This window comes from Anser brachyrhynchus (assembly GCF_964034855.1).
Source record: "Anser brachyrhynchus genome assembly, chromosome: 3".
Lineage (NCBI taxonomy): Eukaryota > Metazoa > Chordata > Aves > Anseriformes > Anatidae > Anser > Anser brachyrhynchus.
In genome coordinates, this window is record NC_137696.1 from 90,441,556 (window position 1) to 90,465,062 (window position 23,507).

Consider the following 23,507-nt stretch of genomic DNA (forward strand, 5'->3'; position numbering starts at 1 on the left):
TTAGCCAATTCTCTCTCCTCATTCTGTACGCACACACACACTGTCATGGAACTGTGGCCCTGAGACTAGGTGACAGTAATGCATAATGGGCTTTGTAATCTTGAGAAGCTCCAGGCAGCGACTTCTGTTAAACATTTAAGATGTTTTTTGCCCTTTAAAATTATTCATGCATAGCTATTCTGTACTTCACACACTTTAAGATCCCAACAGAATCAAAGAGAATCTGAAAAAAATCTTTAGCAGTCATGGAATGAGACAAAAGATTGCAAAAGTATGCACTACAAAAGAAAAGATGGGGCACAGCTTCTCTGTATATTCAACATTAATCAGCAGACAAGCAAAACAGTGAAAAGTCTAACAAGTAGAACAGTTATGCAGAAACGTCTCAAGGTCTGTAATCTAGGAGACATTTTAGTAACAACTCCTCACACGAAAGGATTCTACAGAGTAAGTTTTCCCCAATGAGGCTGATACATATTTTTCCCTTCTACAGAAAAAGGCAGAGATAATGTTTCAGTTCCCATGCTACAAGTAGCTTCCCAAACTTCCTAGAATATGAAAGGTGTAGAATATTGACTTTTTTTTTCAGTAGCTTCAAGCCTTGTAACTCTGAACTTTTTATATAAAATGAGCAGATTACAATTAACAGATGTACTCATGCTTGAAATAATGCACTGAAGTTCCACATGAGTACAAAAATCTGGGATAAAAATCAGAACAGGACCGTTACAAGGAACAAACCTAACATTTTTTCCCCTGGAAACATGGGATAGCTGCCCCTTCCAGCAGAAGGCTAGTTGAGACTACATTAATCTGTTTCACATCCTGACAATTAGATCAAGAAACTTAGGTTTATCGTTCCAAATTTACCCTTATAAGAAATGAGGGATTCCTTTGAGATGTGCTGTTCCTACGTGATCATCCCAGTGATGGGACATGTTCTCTGCCCTGTGCTTCAGCCCTCCTCCCAGACCAGGCTGATGTCAGAAGGGCCACTCTCAGGAGTGGTTCCAAATTATTCTCCCCATGTAACCCAAAGAATCCCTACTGAACTGAAACAAAGGAGGGCAGATGCTGAACAGCCCCAGGAACACCACAACCCAGAATAATTAATGCTCTTTTACAAGTACTTGCTCTGTCACAGCAGGATGGCCTTAACTGGCATAGGAAGCTGGTGAAGGCTTGGTTTTGAAACAGACTTTAAGCAGAGGCCTGAAAGTTACAGAAACCCTATTCTTCATTGGTGATTTTTTAAATTACAGAATTATTTTGCTGCCACTTAGTTTTTGTTCCTCTAAATCTTGAGTCATAAAAGTGAAAGCTGTGGAAATCAGCTAGCAAATTAGCTAGTAAGGTATCAGTAGAACCTAATGTTCCAGAATCCAAAAGAAAACAATCAGGTCCCATGTGTCCAGACAATCTGGAGAAAAATACTCCGAAGGGTGTGAGCAAACATTTAAATGCATGCTTATGAGACAACCTCCCTCCCTCCAACTTAGGCCTTTGTAAAGCATTATATCAAGACATCTTTTCCCCAGTGACTTACACGAAGTTAAACACTGAATACAAAAGCTAACAGATTTTTTTCAAATGTTTTAATTCTCATCTAAAGTCAAGTAAACATTAATTCAGTAATTAACATGCAGAAATCAAGGAAAGCTTCCCTAGTACCAACCTTCCACTTTTCACAGTACTGTTCAAAGGGTATGATTCTTGATTCACAAAATTTAGCACAGAGAACCACTCCAATAATAAAGCCAGGACCTCCATATGCAGAACTCACAAAAGAAAAGGCAAGAACTACTCTTGGATGTGCCTGATCAAGAACAGAACCTGACAAACTATCTTTTAAAGGCATCCAAGGAGATCATGGCAGCTGTCGTGAAAATGAAGCCCATAACCCCAATTTGAAGCTATTAAATATTATCTTACTGTCTTTCAATTAGTTAAAATTCACTCTTGCACCAGAAAAGCAACTCACAGTTGCAGTGACAGTAGTCTGATCAAGCTGCTAATAACCATGTGCAAAAACCAGTCCAGCTATATTCAGTATACTTCAGTGCTTAGTATTAATACCTCCAAAATTCAAAGTGATTTCTGACCATTGTGAATCCTGACACAGATTTTGAAATTTGAAAGCATACTGGATTTGCAACGCAGTAATATTTTTAACAAAACTTATTTTATTCATATTTTTCTTTAGTACAGTACTGATGCTTCCACCGTGCCATTTATCAACCAGAGGAACAGCTCAAGAACTGGGTGACATTTACCTACCAGATTTGTAACTGATTGTTCATATAAACAGTGCTTATTTCCTTAGTTATGGTCAAACCTGGACACGAGGTATTTATTTAGTGGCAAATGACAGAACAGCACAAAACCCTGCGTTTACATCATAGGAGATACTTTAAGGCAGTTGCAGGTTTTACACGTCCACCAACTGGTGTTTTAGGAAGTGTTTTTTTTCTTAATTTACTTTCAGGGGGATGAGAAGCTTGAAGAGTCTTGTACAAGTTTGTTATCCAAACGCTGTAGTGCGTTGTTAGTAACAAAGACCATAATCACCAACTAGGAATTTTCATTGTTCCATCCAAGTGGCATACAGATTTACATTTTTGTACATACATTTTTACATTTACATTTTAAAATGTGAACTTATGCTGAGTGTCCTTTTAAAAAAGCTAGCAGCACAAAATATTCTTTTGAACAGACCAGATATCTGTTGTGTCCTGAACATCAGTACATCACTTTGTTGTCCATGATTTTTGACTCCCAGGTTTTGCAAACGCTGATACATCAAGACTTTTACCACTGTTGCATTGTTCATATAAAGTCTGAAAGTTAATGAAAACACAGGTATTCAGGTAAGCATAGCTATTTCACAAATGGACAAACTAAATCTTTTTAACAAATATCACTTGAAGTAACTTACCGCACTTGAAATATTATGAACTCTGTACTAGAACTTATTAGAAATCAGCCAACAAAGATACACTTAAGATAAACAGCTTCATCATACCAGTTGTAATGCAATGTAGTGCCTAAAACACATGCTGACTTAGCAGCATAAGCAAAGGTACAGAGCTTCTGAGATGTATAGAAAATAAAGATTTTAAATAAAGTTTACTCCATTAACTGTCTCTGATGTAGAAACAGCAGCATGGAAGAAGAGGTATTTGCATAGTTGGTGTGAGCAAGCAGGTTTTATATCAGGAAATCAAGAAAACTAGTGGCCACAAACATAGCCACAACACAATAGTGTTAGAAGGATAATCTGTTTACACCCATGAAAAACTCAGGTCTGACTAGCAGTGATCAGATCCATGAATGGAAGAACCATCTATAGTTACAAAAGACCAAACTTCTATAAGGCATATGGGATATTTTTGTATATGAAATTCTTTTAGGATCAGTTATGGCTGCTGCAGAGAAGTTTGATAGTAAGTGACTGAAGTGCTGTCAGCGAAAAAACACATGGTGCTAGAAATAGAAATACCCAAGGACTTGAAATAACACTCCTCATTCCTGTCCTTACTTCTTGCCTGTCTTTCAAAGATCAAAAGTTTGTGGACATCTTTAACAAAGGAACAGGGAATTTAGGTAGGACAAGTGAAAGATTCTACACCCCTACTACCTGCATAAAGGAAGATTAAATGTAAACCATCTAGAATTACCCAAGTGATCTTCCAGAGGAAAAAGGATCCTTGCTTCAGTTTTTCTAATTAAGACAGTTTTCCTTAAATACAAGAAGTATTTACACTTTAGATTCACTTTACACATGCTGCACTTTCTTTATGAATACTGGACTTGCTTTCCTATCCATGAAAGCAGCTTTGCATTCCACCTCAACTTAGAATAAGTTTGACCAACACCACCTCTTCTGATCCCAAGTCCAGGGGCTGAAATCATAATACCTCAGAGAGGCTAATTTATGCATACAGATGTACCAACAGTTCAACTCCCAGCAATCACGCTGGGGTCCAAAAGCTTGCACACCAGACAGATCAATTTAAGTCATTTCTCCACAATGTGACTCTCAAGTTCATAGAACTACTGCAGTTTCTGACTTTGCTAGCTTAAAGGCAAAGCAGCACAGTAAGAACTGTTTTGGAGAGGGCCAGAGTGGTGGATGCTAGAAATGGAGATGTACAGATATACTGGAAGATAAAGGGAAGGAGAGTTAACAGCCAAGACTGCCATCACCTTTTCAACCAACCCCTTCTAATCAGGAAGAGAAGGAGAGATCCTGCACACTTGCAAACAAGAGTACTACTCTGTGCTGTTTTTATAGCAGTGGTTAAAGGTCCAGCATATTTATCCCTTCTGCTGTCACTACCAAACATTTCACTTTTTTGCATCAACATGTATGACCATACAAAATAGAAAAGCAAATTTACTCACCCTAGCAGCTCTGGAAATAGAGTTCGGAGAATTTAAGCCAACAAGTTGGCCAAGGATACGCTTTACTTCTTCTGTTCCTTTCGCACTTGGAACACCTACAGTTAATTGGAAGTTATGTTAAAAGTTGTATACAGTTACATAAAATTACCAGCAAAATTTCTAAGAAGCATGCAGGTCAGTTTTGAAATTAACAGTTTAAAGATGAAAATGTTTAAATGTAATTTAAACAAAGTCTTTTCTACATTATACATGGGTACTAAAATATATTGCAATTCCAGCAATTGGAAGGTAAATATATAAGAAAGTATTATTTTCTTAAACAATGTTATTTCATAAAAAATAAAGATGTACCTGTTTGATTGTGGGTTTGAATTTGGACATAGGGATGTGTCAGCAACTCTGAAACTGATATTCTTTGTTTAGGATTTCTTATTAAACAGCACTGCAAATGAAAGAAGAGGAAGAACTTGGTTTCATCTACCAACAGCTTTCCTAAGAATTAAAATTGTGGATAATTAAAGACACAGTGAATGTATATCAGAACTTCTTACTACCAAACCACTGATTTGGAAAGACTAATAACCTTAAGTACTGTAACTGATGACCCCAATTGCCTTCATTAGCAATTATATTCACAGAGTAAAGTTTAGAATCCTGTTTTACTTTAGCAAAAATGTTTTAAGAGGTAAAGATCAGAACCTACAATATTTCTCTTCTGAAAAGTCAGAGGATGAATGTTTCTGGATTTCAGTTTGCTCCCTCCTGAGCAACACAATCAAGGCTCTTGAGTAGAGGGGAAAAAAAGGCCAAGTTTCAAAGGCAGGTAAACATGCAGGCTGAGGGAAGGGGATTGAGAGTACAAACACTACTTTATTACTTGGGGTGGTTCAGCCAAAGGAGTTAAGCCAGACTGCTTTCAGTGTTCACTTATTTGCTACTGAGCTGAAAATAGACATTTACTACAGAAACCACGAGGTAGCTCTAGTTTTCGTAAGTCTTTTGTAACAAGGCCTGTTACTACAATCAGCCGTGAACATTTATTTGCAAGACAAGTTCCTCAAGCACAACTCATTTATTCAATTTAAGAAAATATCCTTTAAGTAAAGTTGCCATTTTATGAATCAAAATTAATCTTCAGGGACAATTACCTTTAGCACATCTTGAAGATCTTTCTCAGCAATATCTGGGAATTCTATTTCATAATGAGGATCAACAATAGCATACAGTTTTTTACGTGTATTCGTTATATGTTGAAATGGAGTCTTTCCATATGTCATACAATACAAAATGCATCCCAATGACCACACGTCACTTTTTGGACTTATCTAATAAAAAAGCAAAACAAAATTTCTTCCTCACTTATGGAACAGTCATTCCATCATGCAACTATTCAGTCATTTTACTTAACAGCATAGCTCTTTTACACTGAATAATAAACCTTAGCAACTACCACACAATTGCCAGCAGTACAGCACTAATACTGTGCTGTAACATGGCTTCTTTCAGTTATATTCAATTAAAAAAGCTATATTTCAACTTCCTTCAACTTAAAACAAAAGCCCTTAATAAGCTGATTATCAGGATTCTATTTGGATTTACCCACAAAGCCAGAATCAAAGCATACGGAATTCATTCAATTCACAAACTAGTAAGACATCATAGGTATGCATGTCCTGTTCTTCTAGGCTTAAGGGATTCAGTCCATATTTCAACCACCACACCCGGGCTGTTCTTTACAGGAGGATTTCCACTACTCTTACTAAAACTGAAGCACTCCTAAGAGAAGAACATAAGGTTGGGGGGGGGTAGGTAGAAGAGAAGGGATGTGGGGAAGAAGATAGCCTGATTTAGCAGCACAAAGGTTGGATTTTTGCTTAAATGAGCTGAGCTCCAGAACAACCCTGAACTTCACGTACAAATTTCTAAAAATTTACAGGTAGAAGTTTTAAAAGGCAAAGAGTATCAACCTTAATAAAACAAGTTGTTTCATGAACTTTCATTTATAAAACATTGTTTTATATGAAAGATGAGATTGTGTTTCACTACATATTTCTATTCAACTGTACTACATAAGAATACTTGCTCTCTTGCTCTAGCTGTTAAAAAGTCACAACCTGAGATTGTATGTATGCATGTACATGATTGTTCTTATTTTTTTATGTTTCCACAAAATCCATGTACTCTTTAATTGAAATTTGACTGTCAGTGTGGAATTGCTTTCCTCAAGTATTCTAAGCATTCACATTCCATTGCCCTGAAGTTAAATATGACGTACTAAAATACACAGTACTCTAGTACAGACAAGTCAACCGGATATACAGAACTGAACAATAGGTCCCCCAAAATACTAGACTGTCATCTTTTAAAATGCCTCATTAGGCATCACTCATTTCCTGCAAAACTGCCTCTCACTCACAGGTATTACCACATCTTGAATCCTGTATCACTGTCATAACTTCTTGTTTAAGCAAACATACTAAGGGTGCTTTATAGCACAAAAGTTTCCTTGCTTTCATGAAGAGATTTCAAAGAGTTATTTATGGAGAATGCTAAAACGTAGCTGTGGAGAAGCTAGCAATAGCATATTGAGCTCCACCAATTTTTGGCTATTTTCAGAATAAAGCCAAAACAGAAGGCTATGAGCAGCACAAAAGGCAGTGTGACTGAAGAATGATAGTCTCAATTGACCTTGTAGGACACCTTGCCAGAAACATCTTCCTAAAAGCTTTAGCCTGGAGTTATTTGAGGAAATAATTTGTCAGAGGTATAAAACATGTTTCAAACACGTTTATAACACCTGCTGCATCAAGACAGCTAAATATCAATATTCAGATAAAATGCTAAAATCTTTAACTACGTACTGCACTGCTCGTCCTTTCAGGAACACCAGTGCTCACGTTAGCCTTCTGACACAGCAGGATATGGAATAGCTGAGGTTTCTAATTTAGCACACACAGGAGCAAAAGTAGAGACATCTCCACAGGCAGATTGCAATAAAGGAAGCTGTGTTAGAGACAAGCGGTTCTCTAACAGGATTTTTTTAGGCTGCAAAGCAGGAGAGGGAAAGAAGCCTCAGGCATTTTTATCGGTGTTCTTTCAAGGTTAGGTACAAAGAATCATTCCAAAACGAATCAATAAAAGCACTGAGCACATCACTAAGGGCAAGATAAAGTATATGGAAACCTAGGTGCAAAAAAAATCCACAGCCAAAAATATGAAGAATTGACAGAATAAATTAGAATAGTCATTTTAAAAAAGCTTTTCCACTTTAAATGGCTTTAGTAACTGTCAGAAAACAAAGCCATCAATAAATTGAACTCAGACCTCAGAACACAGAGCAACATACTCCACAAAGTTTGATTCAGATCCATTATTACCACTGAATGGCATTCACATCCATAACATAGGAAGACTGGGTGGTCCTATGTGGAGCCAGGAGTTGGACTCAATGGTCTTTGTGGGTGCCTTCCAGTTCAGGATATTCTGGGAATCTATGCAGTCTATCTGTCCTGTTTTCAGTTTCACTCAATTCAGCACTTTTCTAAACATTATCTGTAAAATGCTTCTAGGTAGTTGAGAATAAATACCTAGCCTTCAACCTCTGCCCACCATCATGCTGATGAAACAGGTTTCTTTGTGCTCTAGTTTCAGCAGAAAATTTTGAAAAAAGTCTTAAGACATATGCCTGAATTACTTCTTAACATAAGGATAGCAAGAGGAAAAAAGACCATATGTTACCTTAGACTGAGATTTCCCATTTTCTCCATAGGAAGACGACATATCTTGTATTGCTTCAGGTGGCATGTAATTCATCGTTCCAACCTAGTCAAAGTGGAAAAATATTCCTTATTTTAAATGAAGCGTGCACTTAATTTTCTTACTTGATAAGAAGTTAGATTTTGGTCTTAAAGTACTGAAAAGCATCCTGAAAGTTTGTCTGTGAAGGCCATTGCTACTCTGTTCAGCTAAAACACTGAAAACCTCATATATTCACTGAAGTTAGTAAAGTATTAATTGAAGCTGCTATATTAACATAATCAACAAGTACTACAGCACTTTACAGAGAGATGCACATCAATTTTCCATAAGTATTTTACCTGAGAGTCTTTAACGATGCTCGTCACATCTGGCTGCATTTGGTTTGCAATGCCAAAGTCAATCAGTTTTAACATTCCATCAACTATCAGAAAGTTTGCTGGTTTCAGATCACTGTGAATAATACCTGTAAAGCAGAGTTTAAAGTCAATCCAAGTTGCTCCTAGTATGGTTTTTATTAATTACCCACACCCTTGCGCACAGAGAATAACCTCTACCTGGCTAAAACTGAATTGTTCTTTGCAGATTTCATTTAATAACAAGTTTGGGTATTTTTTATCAATGGTTAGACTTGCATAAGTTCATAGTTTAAAGTATTACTTATCCAAGTCTGCGGTAATCCTGAAATAACTCCATGAAACTCAAGTTGCACAGTTTCTCTCAGTTAGGGATAGGCCCTCTAGCTGTATGCTGTTTGCGCATAGCCACACATGTAGATGTGGAAGACAGTGTTTTAGCTTCAGATTCTTGAAACTTTTTTTTTTGCTGTGACATGGACAGTAGCTGTCTTGCAACCTTCATTTCTCCCACTAAGAAATGGAAATAGTACACTGTACTTGTTTTAAAGTAATAGCTTGAATCCAGATGTAAAATACATACAAAAGTCGGGAAAGTAGACTGAAAAAATCTAAAGAAACGGCCAAAAAGTAGTGAAAGCAGAAATCCGAGAAGCCAAGACCAAAACCAGGAACAGAACCAAAACTGATGAAAAAGAATATGATGCAGGCTGTAGGACTGAAACCTATCTACACACAAAAAAGTAGATGGGAAAAAAAGATTTCTTTGTAGTTGTGTTGTTGCTCATTAGGCACACTGACATACTGAACTGTTGTGGATCAGTTCAAAGGCCTGTCTACTTCATTTTTTTCTTAAATAATTAGTTAAGCAGGCACTTGAAGGAAAATAATGAGAAAAGGAGATTGCTTAAGTCTGATGTTCTCTGCTTCCTTGATCTCAAAGGTACCATTCACTGAGGATTATCTATGACGCATCTCTCACAAACCTGATGACATCATAAATTTTGATCATTCTCATCCATAAAGTCAACTTATCCCTCTTTATATTTTGTGAAGTCTCCACTATGTTACACAAACAGAATACAGATGCATACACTTCAGTTACGTGGTTAAGGATGAACGGAAGCATCAAGACATACACAAGAGATGAAAAAGCTGAGACACATAGGAAGTGAAAAATAAGAGGTGAAAAAGCTGAAACATGTTTAAGTAAAGATGACAAATCTGTGCAGAAGCTGTCATTAGTGTCAAAGCTTCTTTGGAGAGGATAAGTAGTCTGAATTTCAGTTTAATGAAGAAAAACAGTGTCAGGAGCATACAATGTAGTGCAATACAGAATAGGTGATTTTCTGGCTGTTGCAAGGAAATAGAAAGTTTTTAGTAACCTTTTTAGTAACAGCAATACTCAAAGATCCCTTTGATTTACCTAAAGTGAATCTACCCTGATATTGAGACATTCATCTTTTGTTTCATTATCACAATACAGTAAATACCATCTTCAAAGATCACTAGGCTTACACCAAAACTGAGAGCAGTATCACCTCCAAAATTCAAACACGTTATCTCTGCCATATAACCTATAAAAATACCTAGAATTATTTAAGAGTACCGTGTTCATGAATTGTGTGAACAGCTTCCAACATATTTTTCCAATAGCTCTTCCTTTCCAATGGATCAATGTTTTTTTTCTTTTTCAGCCAGCTATTGAGATCAATATTTCCACACTCCATTACCATGTAGATATGGTGATCAGTAATCTCACTAAAACAAAATAAATGTTAAAATTCAAGGCAGCTTTTTTATATCAAGCAGTATTGATTTAATAAAATGTGAATTTACTCACTAGCTGTAAAGACGAATTATCTTATCACTATGCTGCTGTAGTTTACTCAAATGAGCAATTTCATTCTTATAGCTGTCAATAGTCTGTTGATCAGCTTCTTCTAGATTCACATATTTGACCGCATACAGCTGCTTCTTCTCATTCAGTACTTGAAACACCTGCAAAACAGTTAAATCAGTGTTAGGATTGAATGAAGTTACTTTATGGTCCTTCATTTCAACATAGCCAGAGTTCCAAAGGAAAAGAAAAGCATATCTTTTCAAAAGGAAGAAGCAACACAGCAAACTTGAAAAGAAATTCCTACCTGTTTACTGAAATTGAGGCTTTTGAAATCAGCCATAACTTTTCTTCATGATGATTTGAAGTAAGAAGCCATCAGTTACAACAGAAAACCACCAAACCATCTTGGTACCACACTATTTTAGTAGGTATATTTGATTACAAATCTAAAGTGTACCTAAGATAAAGGATGCGGAATAACACCTCTCAGTGATAAGGGTTTAACCTGCCACTGCACATTCATTTCAACACACCAAGATGATTTGGAGGTTAGACCACATAGCACACAAGAAGAGGCTGAGAGCATTGGTCCATGCAGTCTTAAAGGGAATCTCACTGCTGTCTTCAGCTACTTAAAAGGAAGGTAAGAGAAAGACTCCTCTTGAACAATCCAAGTATGGGAGGCAATAAGCACTGCTAACTTCAGTGAAAATTCCAATTAGATACCAGGAGACCTTTTCACCATACTTTTCAACATACATGTAACTACTAGTGCATAAGTGAGTGACTAGGTCTAAAAGGATAATACATCTTACCTTACTTGAGCCTCCACTACCTATTTGCTTTAATATTGTATAAACTCTTCCTTTGATGGCAATGCATTCATGTGCAGGTATAGAAGCTGAAACCTGTGCACATACAGAAAAGTTAAAAAGAAAGTAATTATTGGTGCAGCAGAACTTGGTAGAGCTCTACTTTTATCGAGTTACTATTATTTAAGTTGTCTTGGTCTTCTTGATCAATGCAAGGTGTACAAAAGCCAAACCTTAAATATATTTGTCTATTAAGAGCTGAAGATCACCACAGCAAAAATATTTGTATAATGGTCACCACAAGGTTATAAAGAAGCATGATTTCACAAGCTTGCCTATCAACATACTGAGTATAGGCCTTGAAAAGACCTTACAAAACTTTTTAGACTGCAGAACGTGATACTAAGATGACTGTACTCCTGAAAACAGATGCAATTATCCATGCTCAAGAGTAATTCTAACAAAATTTACTATTTAAGCCCACCACACTTGCAGAAGTATTGCCTTTTATTTTGTTTCACATTTTCATTTTAGACCACTCACCTAACTGGGATTACCAGATACATTAAGAAACACACCTGCAGGGAAAACACGTGCTATACCCATGCACTACAGTAATTTCCAGGGAAGTGGAACTTAAACTCTGTCTCTTAAGCACTCACATGATCCAAATTAGGAAACACCTGTTTGCCCAGTACTAGAATAAAACATGGTTATGATCACCACAGGAAGAAGTCACAGTGGTAATGTTGATACTGTGTGTGCTTTTATTGAGCACAGTAAGACTCTTAAGACTGAAGACACTTACTGTACCAGGACAGATAGGAAAACCTGAGGCCAGAGTTCCTATTCCCAAGAGCAGCCTAACCAGGCTACGCAGTCTGGAATGACACCGTACCTCCCTCTTCGTGCACAAGAGAGACTGGCCTGAAAGCAACTGAGAGACTTGCAGGGACAGAGCTAGCCTGATTATGGCCCACAGTTAGGGTCCAGGCTGACATCTTCTCTAGATACAACTTATTCATTCTAGATTGAGAGGTCAGTGGCTGAAATGTACACAACAACTGCACTGAAGATCCAGAACCAAGTACTTTACCCAAGGTTGGAGACTGCCCTCAGTGTCCTGCAGTTTTCATTCCCCTTTTGGACACAAACATCCTGCCTTCCTTTATAAATTCACAAGGACAGAAAGTGATCGCAATCTAGATCTGATCACAATCTAGATCACCCAGAGCACTGGTGGTCGAGGCCATTTCTGGGAAATGGGTTCAAAATCCCTGCAGGTAAGAAGGGCTTACAACCTACTCTCACTGGATGGACTGTAAATACTCAATTATTTCGAACAGAAAAAACAGCCATTTTTCCCACATAGATCCATCATTTTTATGCCAGCTATAGGAGGCATCTGTTTTACCCCTGCTGTAGCTACACCAAGCTGTAAAAACAGCCACAAAATTAAATATTAATCCTCTGGTAGAAAGTTTAAGCCTAGTCCCCAGTTCTGCCTACCAATTCTGCCTACAACTGGGAAGATTCCTATCAGGACATGCAACCCATCTAAGGTACTCCATTTTGATACTATTTCAGGCCAGTATAAATGCAGAGTTTGAAATCCAGCACAACGAAAAATAATGTAGTTCTTCACTGTCTCTCCTCCCACAAACATCTATGGTTTCTAACACATGCTACTTTTGGGGTACTCCACTCTAGTGGGCAGTACCACTATAAGAGCACAGCAGAACAAAACTAGTGATTCTAGCTCTTACCCTGTCATGAAGTCAGATCTGCAATATAAGATTTGTATTTGAGATAAGTACTTCAGGATTTTGACACAAGTGAATTGATTTTTCAAGAGCTGACTTATTTTACTGCAATTCAGACATATATGAAGACACTCATTTGCAGAATAAGCTAGAGACACTACTTTCCAATACTCATCTGCAAATATGAGTATCGATTTTAAATGTAAAAAATATATATAGACACATTTACCCTAAAAGAAGCTTCCAATAAAAATATATGCTGAACAATGGCAGAATAGTTTAGGTGCATAAGACAGCCTAAAATTGTTACCTGCAAACCCATCTGATTTTGAAATGTAGTTGCTGGAGTATGTGGTAGGAAATACGGGAGCTGGCTGTAGGGAGTAGAAATTTGGTATCCTGGTGAAAAGTTGTTCTTTACAACTGGCGTTCTGAAACTGAAAAGAAATCATTGTAAAAAAGTACAACTACATGCAGTTATTCTTAAGTGAAATTATCTAACACTAAGCTGAAATCTTCATTGCTTCTTGAAAGTTAAACCCAATCTACCAGCAAATTCCCAAGACCTCTTCAACTTTTACTTAGAAGTCCTTATAACTATAACAGGGAATATAGGTGGCTCTCCCTATAAGCTTGACAATGAAAGCACCATACAACTGGAAGGACTGCCCATAGAACAGGATAAGCCACAATTAGCATTCTTTAGCTTACTGTTCTTTGTTCAAAACATTTTTGGATGAAACTTTAAGCCAAAGTGAGCATATTGAGACAAAACTTCAACAGTCATGAGAATTTGAGAGGTTTATCTGTGCTGTCCTATGAGCATAAAGTAGAACTTATATTTGAGAAAACTAAAGATTGCAAGAAAACCTTGACACCTTTTGATTTGTTCCCTTAGTGTGTCTACCAAATATTTAGTTATATTACAAGATATACTTTTCCCCATTGTTTCACTCATTAAAGGCACAGGATGAGTCATGCCTCACAAATAAGTATTTAAAGAAAAACATTGTACAGATGGTGGCAGGTCTGTTTGAACCTTGAATGCAAAGCCATTAATTTCTCAAACACTTGGGAGGTTTTTACAATATTAATTTAGGAATTCAGCAATGTGAATTAGTTTATCTGAAGTAACCTAAGCCAAAACACCACTCCAGTATTTACAGACTCAAAATTGACACAACCAAAATTGACACAAGTTCGGATCAGAACTGGAAAAGAACTTGATGTACCTAGCAGTTATCACATAGGGAATAAAATGACAAGTTTCATTTTTCAGTACTTCATTACAGCTAAAGCACAGCTCTTACTGAAAATAAAAGTACTCAATTCCACATACTTGCTATCGTCTATACACACTGTGTATAATGAGTTTGATTTCCAAAAGTTTCCACATTATCCAAGTGTGAAAGAACAAACAATCTGAGGATTACTTTTTACCAAGCTACATCATGAGATGATGTGCTTCACTTGCTACAAACATTCCAACTTGACATCAAGAGTTGGAAGCAGCCACGAATCTGTTTGCTATCTGAATGGGAAACTTCAAGAAACTGTTAAAAAAACTGCTGAAGTAGTTCCAGAGGTAAAACTACTGGCTACAGCTACGAAGCTCCAAGTAGCAACTTACCACTCCATATAATCATATGTGGTGCTTGGTGTTCCACAAACATACAATGGATTGTTTTTCTTAGAAACAGCATCTGGTGGCGACAGTCTTCTTGAAATGGGATGACCAGATTGTTCAAGACTTGACTGTTTTCCCTAAAAAAATAAAGCAAGATATTCCACACAAGGAGCCACAATGAAAAAGATTTTTTCCCCATATGTGAAGTCTGCTGCAACTAGAAAACCACTACATATTCTTGTTACTTTACCTCTCTATAACAGTTTTTCTGCATCACTTCTTGACTTGGCCATTTGTTTCTGGAGTTAACACAGTTTAGTTTTATCTGATCCAACTGCTTTCTGTAGCTTTCAGCAGAACTGGATTCTTGCTGTTGACTCTCTATGCTCATTGGCTCTGGTTTCTTCAATTCTTGATTCTGGACTTTACTTTCTGAATAAATCAGATAATTAAAAAGACAATATTCAGTACTTGAAATTATTTCTGGCAGATTTATCTCAGTTTCTGGAGAAGTTTCACTTCATTTTTCTACATCAAAATAAATGAGTACCATTGACTTACCAGAAGCTGATACCTTCCACAGCAATGGTTACTTAAGGTATTAGTGCAGCCTTCAGGGTTTATAAATTCAACTCAATGTGGTAACATGGTAACTTTAAAATCTTAGGTACTACTACAACAGTAACACAGATAGAACTGTTTTCATCACCAATACACAGAGGAAGACCATATTCATCAGTTGCACTACAACATCCTGGGACATCCTGAGCAGGTTTATAAAGTATTTAAGATAAGCTTGTTGCAAATACTTCAAATTAGAAGTCTGTTGCCTGTGACAACAGGCAATCTATAAGCCAGTGTAATTACTGAAGCCAAAGGCACAAAGGGACAAGGCACGCTCAGTTTCAGATCCTTTTGCAGAGATAACAGGACACTGAACTGCAGCAAAGCAGGCTGCAAATAGCACAACTTAAGAGTTTTCTTCACCTGCTTGTGCAACTGAATTTTAAAAAAAACACTGCAGGTGATAGAAAGCAGTTCTTAACATGGGATACAAGCTGAATGTAGTTGAACTACTGCAAGACTGAGCTACAAAAAGCAGCATCTCATCTGGAAGCCTAAGTGAAACACAAACAGGCAAAGTATGACCTGAAACCTAAACTGTTCTCATGCAAATCAGCGGGAAGTTGAAAAGCATCATTTTTCAAATTGAATCTTCTTTCCTACAACAGGTCCTACACCTACCCCTTAAACCCTTCCAAGATCTGACATTTTCACCTACCTCCTTCAAAGTCATTATTAGTATCCTTCCAAGTTTTACAAGTCCTAAAATACTTGCTGTATTTTAGGTGGGGAAAACGCTATTACAATTAAAGAAATGCCCCAAAGTAACAAATTTAACACTTAGAGGTCAATATGTATAGGGCATTTAAGTTGACCAAATACAATAGAATACAAATACAACCTAACAGGTGAAATCAAAAGGAAGGCAAGAGGAGCCTGACCAAAGCATAAGTAATTCAGCCAGAACAATCTTGATAGAGAAATTGTCTTATGTATAAAGAACAGCAGATAAAAACACCTGGAGTTTCACATACTAATTGGTAAACAGGATAGAAAGTAGAAAGTGCTGAAAGCAACAGATGACACGGACATTCTACGTTCACAGGGAATGGTGGAGGGTGCTTTGGACTCCCCCCTGCCCCCCCCTACTAAATGACTGACACTGTCTCTTTTAAGCTTACTTCAGACAAAACAGTTTCAACAAACTTCAGCAAAAGAAATTAGAGCTATATCATCTCGAGGGTAAGCTACGAGCACATACTAAGAAAGTCACAGGAGAAGCAAGAAGTGAACTACTATAATTTGAGTGTCCCAAAAAATCTAAACAGATCACGCTCAAAGAACATTAATCCTTAGTTTGAATTGCTCTCAGCCAACATACAATTTTCCTGTATAAGCAATCATTAACCGATATGCTGGCAAGCCTTCTTCTACACTCAGGTAGGCAAGTCTTAATTTGAAACCTTGCATTGGTGAAATTTCAGTACCAATTTATATTACATATATCATAAGGGCTAAGGACATCGTGAATTAGCACTAACCACCAGCATTTTACTTCAAACCCAGCCCTCCACACACAGGATGGCTACATTTGACTTTTGAAGTTATTGCAAGTTTTTTTTTTAATTACTTCCACAGGCACTCAAAAGTCAAATTTTTAATTAAATGATTAAATGCTCCTGAACTCCAGGCTGAACACTTTTCACTTCTGAAGAATATTTTCTTTATCAATGCATTTTTAAAATACAGAACAGTAAATTTTCAATACTTATTCTATTTCAAAACATTATACATTAATAGTTACCTTCTCTTTTTATCACAGGATTTGTATCCATTTTGTTTCTGAGAGTTACAGTTGAATTGGTAACAATTTCTAAGCTGTTCTCATCCAACATCTGCAACTGTACAGAATTTCTCTTGTAAGGACTTAGAAAGGAAGCACCTTGAAGAAAGTCACGGTATCCCAAGCATAGTGCCCAAACAACATTCTTATAATTAATGACTAGCATACCACAGAACAAATACATTTCAGAAAAGAGTGCATGGTACACAGATAATTATTACTGACCCTATTTTAAAATCCATTAATACACTGGATTTCCATCACAGGTTTTATTAGAAAACATTTAGGTCTTTGTTCTCTTAAGTTTCCTTTCTGAAGGGACAGGACATGAAAATGCAAGGCAGAGCTCAAAATTAGTCTTTATTAAAAGCCATGATTTACAGACCACTTAATGGACTTCATGGAATGAACTTCATGAAAATAGAATACTTCCGATGACAAAAACTCATGACTAAAGCTGACAAGTCCTCTAGTAGAGAGGCAGTCTTATTCCCTTCTTTATAAATTATCTGACAGGTTTTTAACACCCCCCCCCCATTATTTCTCCCATCAGATTTATTGTGCAGAGAAAGCTTTTTTAATGCCTGATTATGCATAATAATTTTCCAATCTGAAAGCCACAATGTTTCTGTTCACAACGGATTGATTAACAGAGCAATTTTATCTTATTACTTTAATAAACAGACAAAAGCATTATTGTTGTCCCTTCTAATATCATAGGACATCCACGTAGGTTTCCTTATATCTAATTCAAGGAATACTTCAGTTACCTTTAAGTCTCCGAAGTCATATGAATCACCCCCACTAGATTTTGATTCAGACAGTGGAAAAGGTGGAATCAGGGCTGTACATCTGGAGCTGGATAATTGCCTATTGAAATAACATTGTTAGTTACATTACAGGTCAACATATAATGATTGCCTTTAAGCCACATAAAAAATGCAGTTGTGGGAAGACTTAGGGCTACAAGTTAAAAACACATAGGATTAGCAGGTCTACTCTGATAGGGAAGTGACAAACAAGCCAAAAGTCTGTAACAATGCTACTATTATCCCATGAAGTCACATTTTTGTTGTCATCCACTGAAAACAGTAATAAGCAGCAGCTAGGATTCTAAATCCTAACAGTTCATTTCAAATTAAGTTTTGAAATATTTACAGAACAATATCATGTGAAGTACCTTACCCACTGCTTTCACAGTTTCAGAATAATGTGCTTTAATTTACTTTTGAGAGGTTGAACAAGCAGTTTACTCTTTGGTTACATATTTCTCTCAACATAAGTTCCACTTCTATGTGAATTTAATCACACTAAGAGGATGTTAGCGTAACAGACTTGATTAGAGGGGGAAAAGCAATTTCTCCCCTTTTACTTTTCAGAGAGCATGTAGCAAAGTGCTGTTTAAGTTGGTAGATCCTTCCACTGCTGAACAGCTATTCACATTAAAATCAGCATAACTACCTTTCTTTAATCTCCATTGCTATGAAAGACTGTTTCCAACATTGGTTATAAATGTGGATTTACAAATATTTCAGAAGCTAAGAATGTCTTCTATTTTAGGAACTGAATACACAATTGTAACGTTATTTTCAAGAAAAAATATTTTTGCCTTAGTCTCCACCTTTTTGAGGCTATTCATTTGCTAGAACAAAGTTGATCTCTCTATATCCTTACACAGATAATCTCAGTAGTAAGGTAGGAAGGTTAATGCAATACCTCTTGCAGTTATGACCACTTGTCAGTCATCCTTAGACTAATTTTAACATTAACACCTGATATTTACATTGTCCAATAAAAACCATTCTACTGAAAAGAAGAATTAAAACCTGCTGTGCTGCAGTAAAACCCAACAATCATACCTCTTCATAACGCTAGCTGTAAGTGGGACATCTGTCTTCTTCACAGCATCATCAGTATCAGTTACTAGTTTAACAGGAACCCTCCCAAAAGGGCAGGCCTAAGAGGAAATTGGAAGTTATCAGATGTGTAAAGAACGAAAAGCTTAAGATTTAAGCAAATTGTTGCATGTTCTACCTGGTTAGATTTGTTCAGCGGTCTTAATGGATTGTGGAAGTTAACTGTACCATCATGTTCTTGTGATTTCTCTTCCCTGAAGGCAACAAAAAAATAACAGTAGTATGTGTGGTTTTCTTTTTTAAATGACATTTGAAGAAATTAAAGAAATCAAGCCATTACCCAAGCAGAGTTCTAGTAACACTAGAAGAATTTTCAGCAGAATCATTTCTTCTTATAATTCTGTGATTTCCAGGTATGCTCTGAAGTCCAAACTCCTGTAAACTTGATACTGTAGGTAAATTAGTTAGATTTATTCAGATAGTACTTGAGATTACATTTTTTTTTTTAAAGCATTCTTTCATAGTAACTGAAATTTAGAAATACATACATTTGCAGTAACCACAGTAACCTAGTATCAATATGACATCACTTTTACTGAATATATTTTATAGAAATTCATAAAATATATTTTTTTGATTTAGCATTACAACATGCATAAACTTGATCAAAATTTTAAAAGTTTGCAATTACCTGCAAAGTTCTCTTTCTCCTCATCTGAAAGCAACTGCTTTTTTTGCGAATTCAAGTTTTGTATAGCCACTTCCAACATTTCTAGTGGAACAGCAGAGCACTCCACAGCTTTTTGAAGGAGCTGCTTACACTTCTTCACATGCCCTGTGTAGTAAGGGCCAGAGAATTAAAATTCAAGCAAATAAAAGCAATTATACTGTGGTAACACTTTTTTTGAAGACATGATCATGCTCATGCTGCTTTATATTCACTATCCGTCATTCTCTGAAGCCGCTGTTCATTAAGCTCTTTCCCCCTTAGATATCTACTTTTAGGATACTGCCTGGAAGTAGTTACAAACAGATCATGTAAGCCAGTTTTTCCACATGAAATTGAGCATCAGGTCACAAAATGTTTTGTCTTCATATAACTACCTTCTTAGCAGTTATTTAGTGTTATGAGAACCACAAGGAAATAACACATCAGTAGGATGTTTTTTTCCTGTAGCATAAGCAAGGAAAGAAGAGGTTTACAGGTTTGCATTTAGATCTGACCAGATACCAAATTTATAATGTATTATAAAACACCATTAGTGCACTTTATAGGAATCAAGGTTAAAAACAGCTGTTAAACCAAACATTGCCACTCTAGAACGCACTACAATTAAGAAAGTGTGAAAAAAGAATAGTGAGTTTGCCTGCTTTTGTTTTGCTTTTGACTGGGGGTGTTAACAAGAGTTTTGTACATTACTACTTGCCATAAGCAGAGATGGGAGAACTGGTGGGGCTGTGGTTTAACAAAACACTCGAAGCATTCAGTTCACCAGTTTGCATATACAAGCATATACACACAGCTATGAAAAAGTAACAGAGTCAAACAAGGGAAAAAATATACTGTGACCAAAATCTTTCCCTTGATTTTTGTTCAGAGTATCAAAATGATGCAAAACTGTTGCAGCTATTAACATTCAGCTGTACATTGAAGTTCCAGAAATCCTTCCTCCTCATTTCCAGAGCAGCAAAATGTGAAGTTCTTACAGGTGCCACATATGTCTAGTTAAATATTATATATTTGAGATCTCCATGTTTCTAGCACTCAAAACCCCACTGAAAACTGAAGGTGGATGTCAATCTTGCCTGCAAGACTGGGGGGAAACAATTATTTAAGCATAAGTTCCTAATATATTTTTAGAACGATCTGTAATGTTGGACACAGAAGTAAGGAAACGCCAAAATAAACTTGGTTATGATTTCATTTATACTTACTTATGCATACTCATCATTTCTTGGTTTTTAAACACAATCAAAAACCATCTATCCCTGAAATTCTTAACAAGTGATAGGACTTTTCACAGAAGCAAAGCCTGGTGTATCTGAGTCTACTTCACATAAAGCCTGGATGATCCACCTAGGCATAACAGCAAAGCTTGCTTCAAGCAAGACTACACAAGGCACATAAGGAAAAGAGTTCCTCATCTGACCTATTTAAATGAGGCTTTTACTCATTTAAACAAAAACAGAATGCCACCTTTTTGTCACTCCTGCAGGTTATGAGTTATGCGCAAATCAATATTACTTCTTCAACCATAATTTCAGGATTGTCACCAGAGCTTTCACTCACAATTTTGCTCAAAACAGGGAAGCAAATGTGTAATTTTTCATCCTAATGCAAAAGGAAAGGACAAATCAATCCAGAAGCAATTGGCACACTTGCCAATACACTGCTGAAACAACTTTGTTGAGGAGGCAGAGCACTACACTTTTTTTTTCCTTTAGCCATAGCTGGGCAAGCTCTATGAAAAAAGGAACTACACTCTTAAAAAACACACCATTCACATTTTGCAGCAGTCCTCCTTGAAGCAGGGAAACTAACACTCCATTCACATTACCAAATGCCAAATTGACCAGCTCAAAGATAAAAATCAGAGGCCACATGGGAGATAAAACAAAGCCAATCATAAATGATTTATTCCTTTGGGATTAAGGATTGCACTTCAGGTTTTTATACTTTGACAGCAAGTAGCCAACTACAGTATGAGCATGCTATGGAGTAATTAAATTACCAAGTGATTGTGATAGGATTTAGTCATTGTAATCACTAATAACATTTCTACATTTTAAATTACACAATGGGCTTTATGTTAAATAAATGCAGTAAACAATCTTTATTATTGCAGTTTACCTTTATTAATATACAATGCTCATAAGACAAATCATTAGTGTTTAAGTATTGTTTATAAAGTTCAACATAAGCTGATATTAGAGCAATAGATGGTCAGATAACTGACTTATCCGAAAAACTGGAATTTCAAGTCAGAGATATGCAAATTTGTCACCTCTCCATCTTCTGGAGCCCCTGGCACAAGGCAGCAAGAAGGACATAGACCTGTTAGAGCAGGTCCAGAATAGGGCCACAAAGATGATCAAGGAGATGGAGCACCTCTCCTGTGAAGGAAGGCTGAGAGAGCTGGGAATGTTCAGCCTGGAGAAGTGAAGGCTTGGGGCTGACCTCACAGCAGGCTTTCAATACTTTAAGGGGTCTTATAAAAAGGGTGGAAGAGACTTTACTCAGGTAGATATTGATAGGGCAAGGAGGAATGGTTTTAAACTAAGAGAGGGGAGATTTAGATTAGAGGTTCTGAGAAGTTTTTCCACTCAAAAGGTGGTAAAGCACTGGCACAGGTTGCCCAGGGAGGTTGTGGATGCTCCATCCCTGGAGGTGTTCAAGGCCAGGTTTGGATGGGGTCCTGAGCAGCATGACCTAGTGGGCTGTGTCCCTGCCCATGGCAGGGGGGTTGGAACTAGATGATCTTTGAGGTCCCTTCCAACCCAGACCATTCAATGATTCTAGTGGAGGAGTAATGTTTAGTATTCTTCCTCTATTAGTTATGTGGTATGAATTTGAGGGAAATTTATACAGCCTTCCTGTTACATTACAGGTGTACATACTAGTTAAGAAAACACAAGACACGAAGTTTACTTATTGATTTTAATAACATGGGACACATTTTGAACAGCTAAAATGCATCCTAAAATACTGTAAAACAAGAAAGTACTGGACCAAAACATTCTCCATGGACAGTTGTCCTGTTTAAACAAGAAACAAGCATAAAAAGGAACATCTAGTGAGAGGGATTCAGGATCCAGAATATAGAACAGACAGTTTAAGCTCCCTTATTTATTGCAGTTAATTTGGGGGATAATTCTTCATACTAGGCAGTATACAACAGTTTATATGATACTGACAAAAGCCATGAATAAAAACAAAATTAAAACTTAAAGTGTATCCACCAAGGCTTCTTCTTTCAAAGGAAAGAAAGAACACAGCTCTAACAGAATAGACCTGTTCTCCTGGATGGAGCAAGACATTAGAGGGAGAATACCAACAAGGTGGCAGAGATCACTTTACCCAATTCACCCACACAAAGATTTTAAAAACCCCCACACAAATACAAGACTGACTGTAGGTAGCACAACCCTGCCACCTCCCAGATAGACAAGTCAACAAGAGCTTTGTGGACTCATTTTTCTGCAGTACTGAGGACCTGTTGTTCTAGATGTATTAAAACAACTTATAAGTTGACTAGAATAGTCTAGTCTTCCGTCATCTAGAAACTGAGATGGTATAGATCCGGTATAGATCCTGAAATCATCTGAAACATCAAGTTTTTTTTTCCCAAGTGTGATTGCTTGATCCTGACCAACAACCAGGCATTCACTCACTCCTCACTCCCAAACGGATGGGGAAAAATGGGAGAGCAAAAGCAAGAGAGAAATCATTGGTCAGGATAAAGAGTTTAATGAGTGAAAGAAAAAGGGATGAACAAAAATTAAGTCATGCAAAGCAATCATCACCTCCTACAAGCAGGCTGGTGCCCAGCCAGTTTCCAAGCAACTGCTACCATGGAAGAGCTAGCCACCAGCTTTTTACTGCTGGCCATGATGTTGTCTGGCACAGCATACCATTGAGTTCAGGTCAGCTGTCCTCTTGTCCACCCTCAGCATACTCATTGT

The 23,507-nt window shown here is 37.0% G+C and overlaps 1 protein-coding gene across 2 annotated transcripts in view; it reads right to left on the bottom strand.

Moving 5' to 3' along the window:
* Nucleotides 1-2,163: 2,163 nt before the first annotated feature.
* Nucleotides 2,164-23,507, bottom strand: part of TTK (TTK protein kinase) — a 30,496-nt gene continuing 9,152 nt past the window's right edge. For both annotated transcript variants that reach the window (XM_080584065.1, XM_080584064.1), the window contains exons 6-23: nt 19,516-19,659; nt 19,165-19,273; nt 19,003-19,078; nt 18,828-18,925; nt 17,739-17,838; nt 16,930-17,026; nt 14,812-14,993; nt 14,565-14,698; nt 13,245-13,371; nt 11,175-11,267; nt 10,360-10,517; nt 10,126-10,277; nt 8,502-8,626; nt 8,143-8,226; nt 5,553-5,729; nt 4,756-4,846; nt 4,405-4,499; nt 2,164-2,837 (exon numbers count right to left, since the gene is read on the bottom strand). In XM_080584065.1, the coding sequence (XP_080440191.1) occupies nt 2,748-2,837; nt 4,405-4,499; nt 4,756-4,846; nt 5,553-5,729; nt 8,143-8,226; nt 8,502-8,626; nt 10,126-10,277; nt 10,360-10,517; nt 11,175-11,267; nt 13,245-13,371; nt 14,565-14,698; nt 14,812-14,993; nt 16,930-17,026; nt 17,739-17,838; nt 18,828-18,925; nt 19,003-19,078; nt 19,165-19,273; nt 19,516-19,659 (2,132 nt within the window). In that variant the 3' untranslated portion in view covers nt 2,164-2,747. The remainder of the gene's footprint in view (nt 2,838-4,404; nt 4,500-4,755; nt 4,847-5,552; nt 5,730-8,142; nt 8,227-8,501; nt 8,627-10,125; nt 10,278-10,359; nt 10,518-11,174; nt 11,268-13,244; nt 13,372-14,564; nt 14,699-14,811; nt 14,994-16,929; nt 17,027-17,738; nt 17,839-18,827; nt 18,926-19,002; nt 19,079-19,164; nt 19,274-19,515; nt 19,660-23,507) is intronic.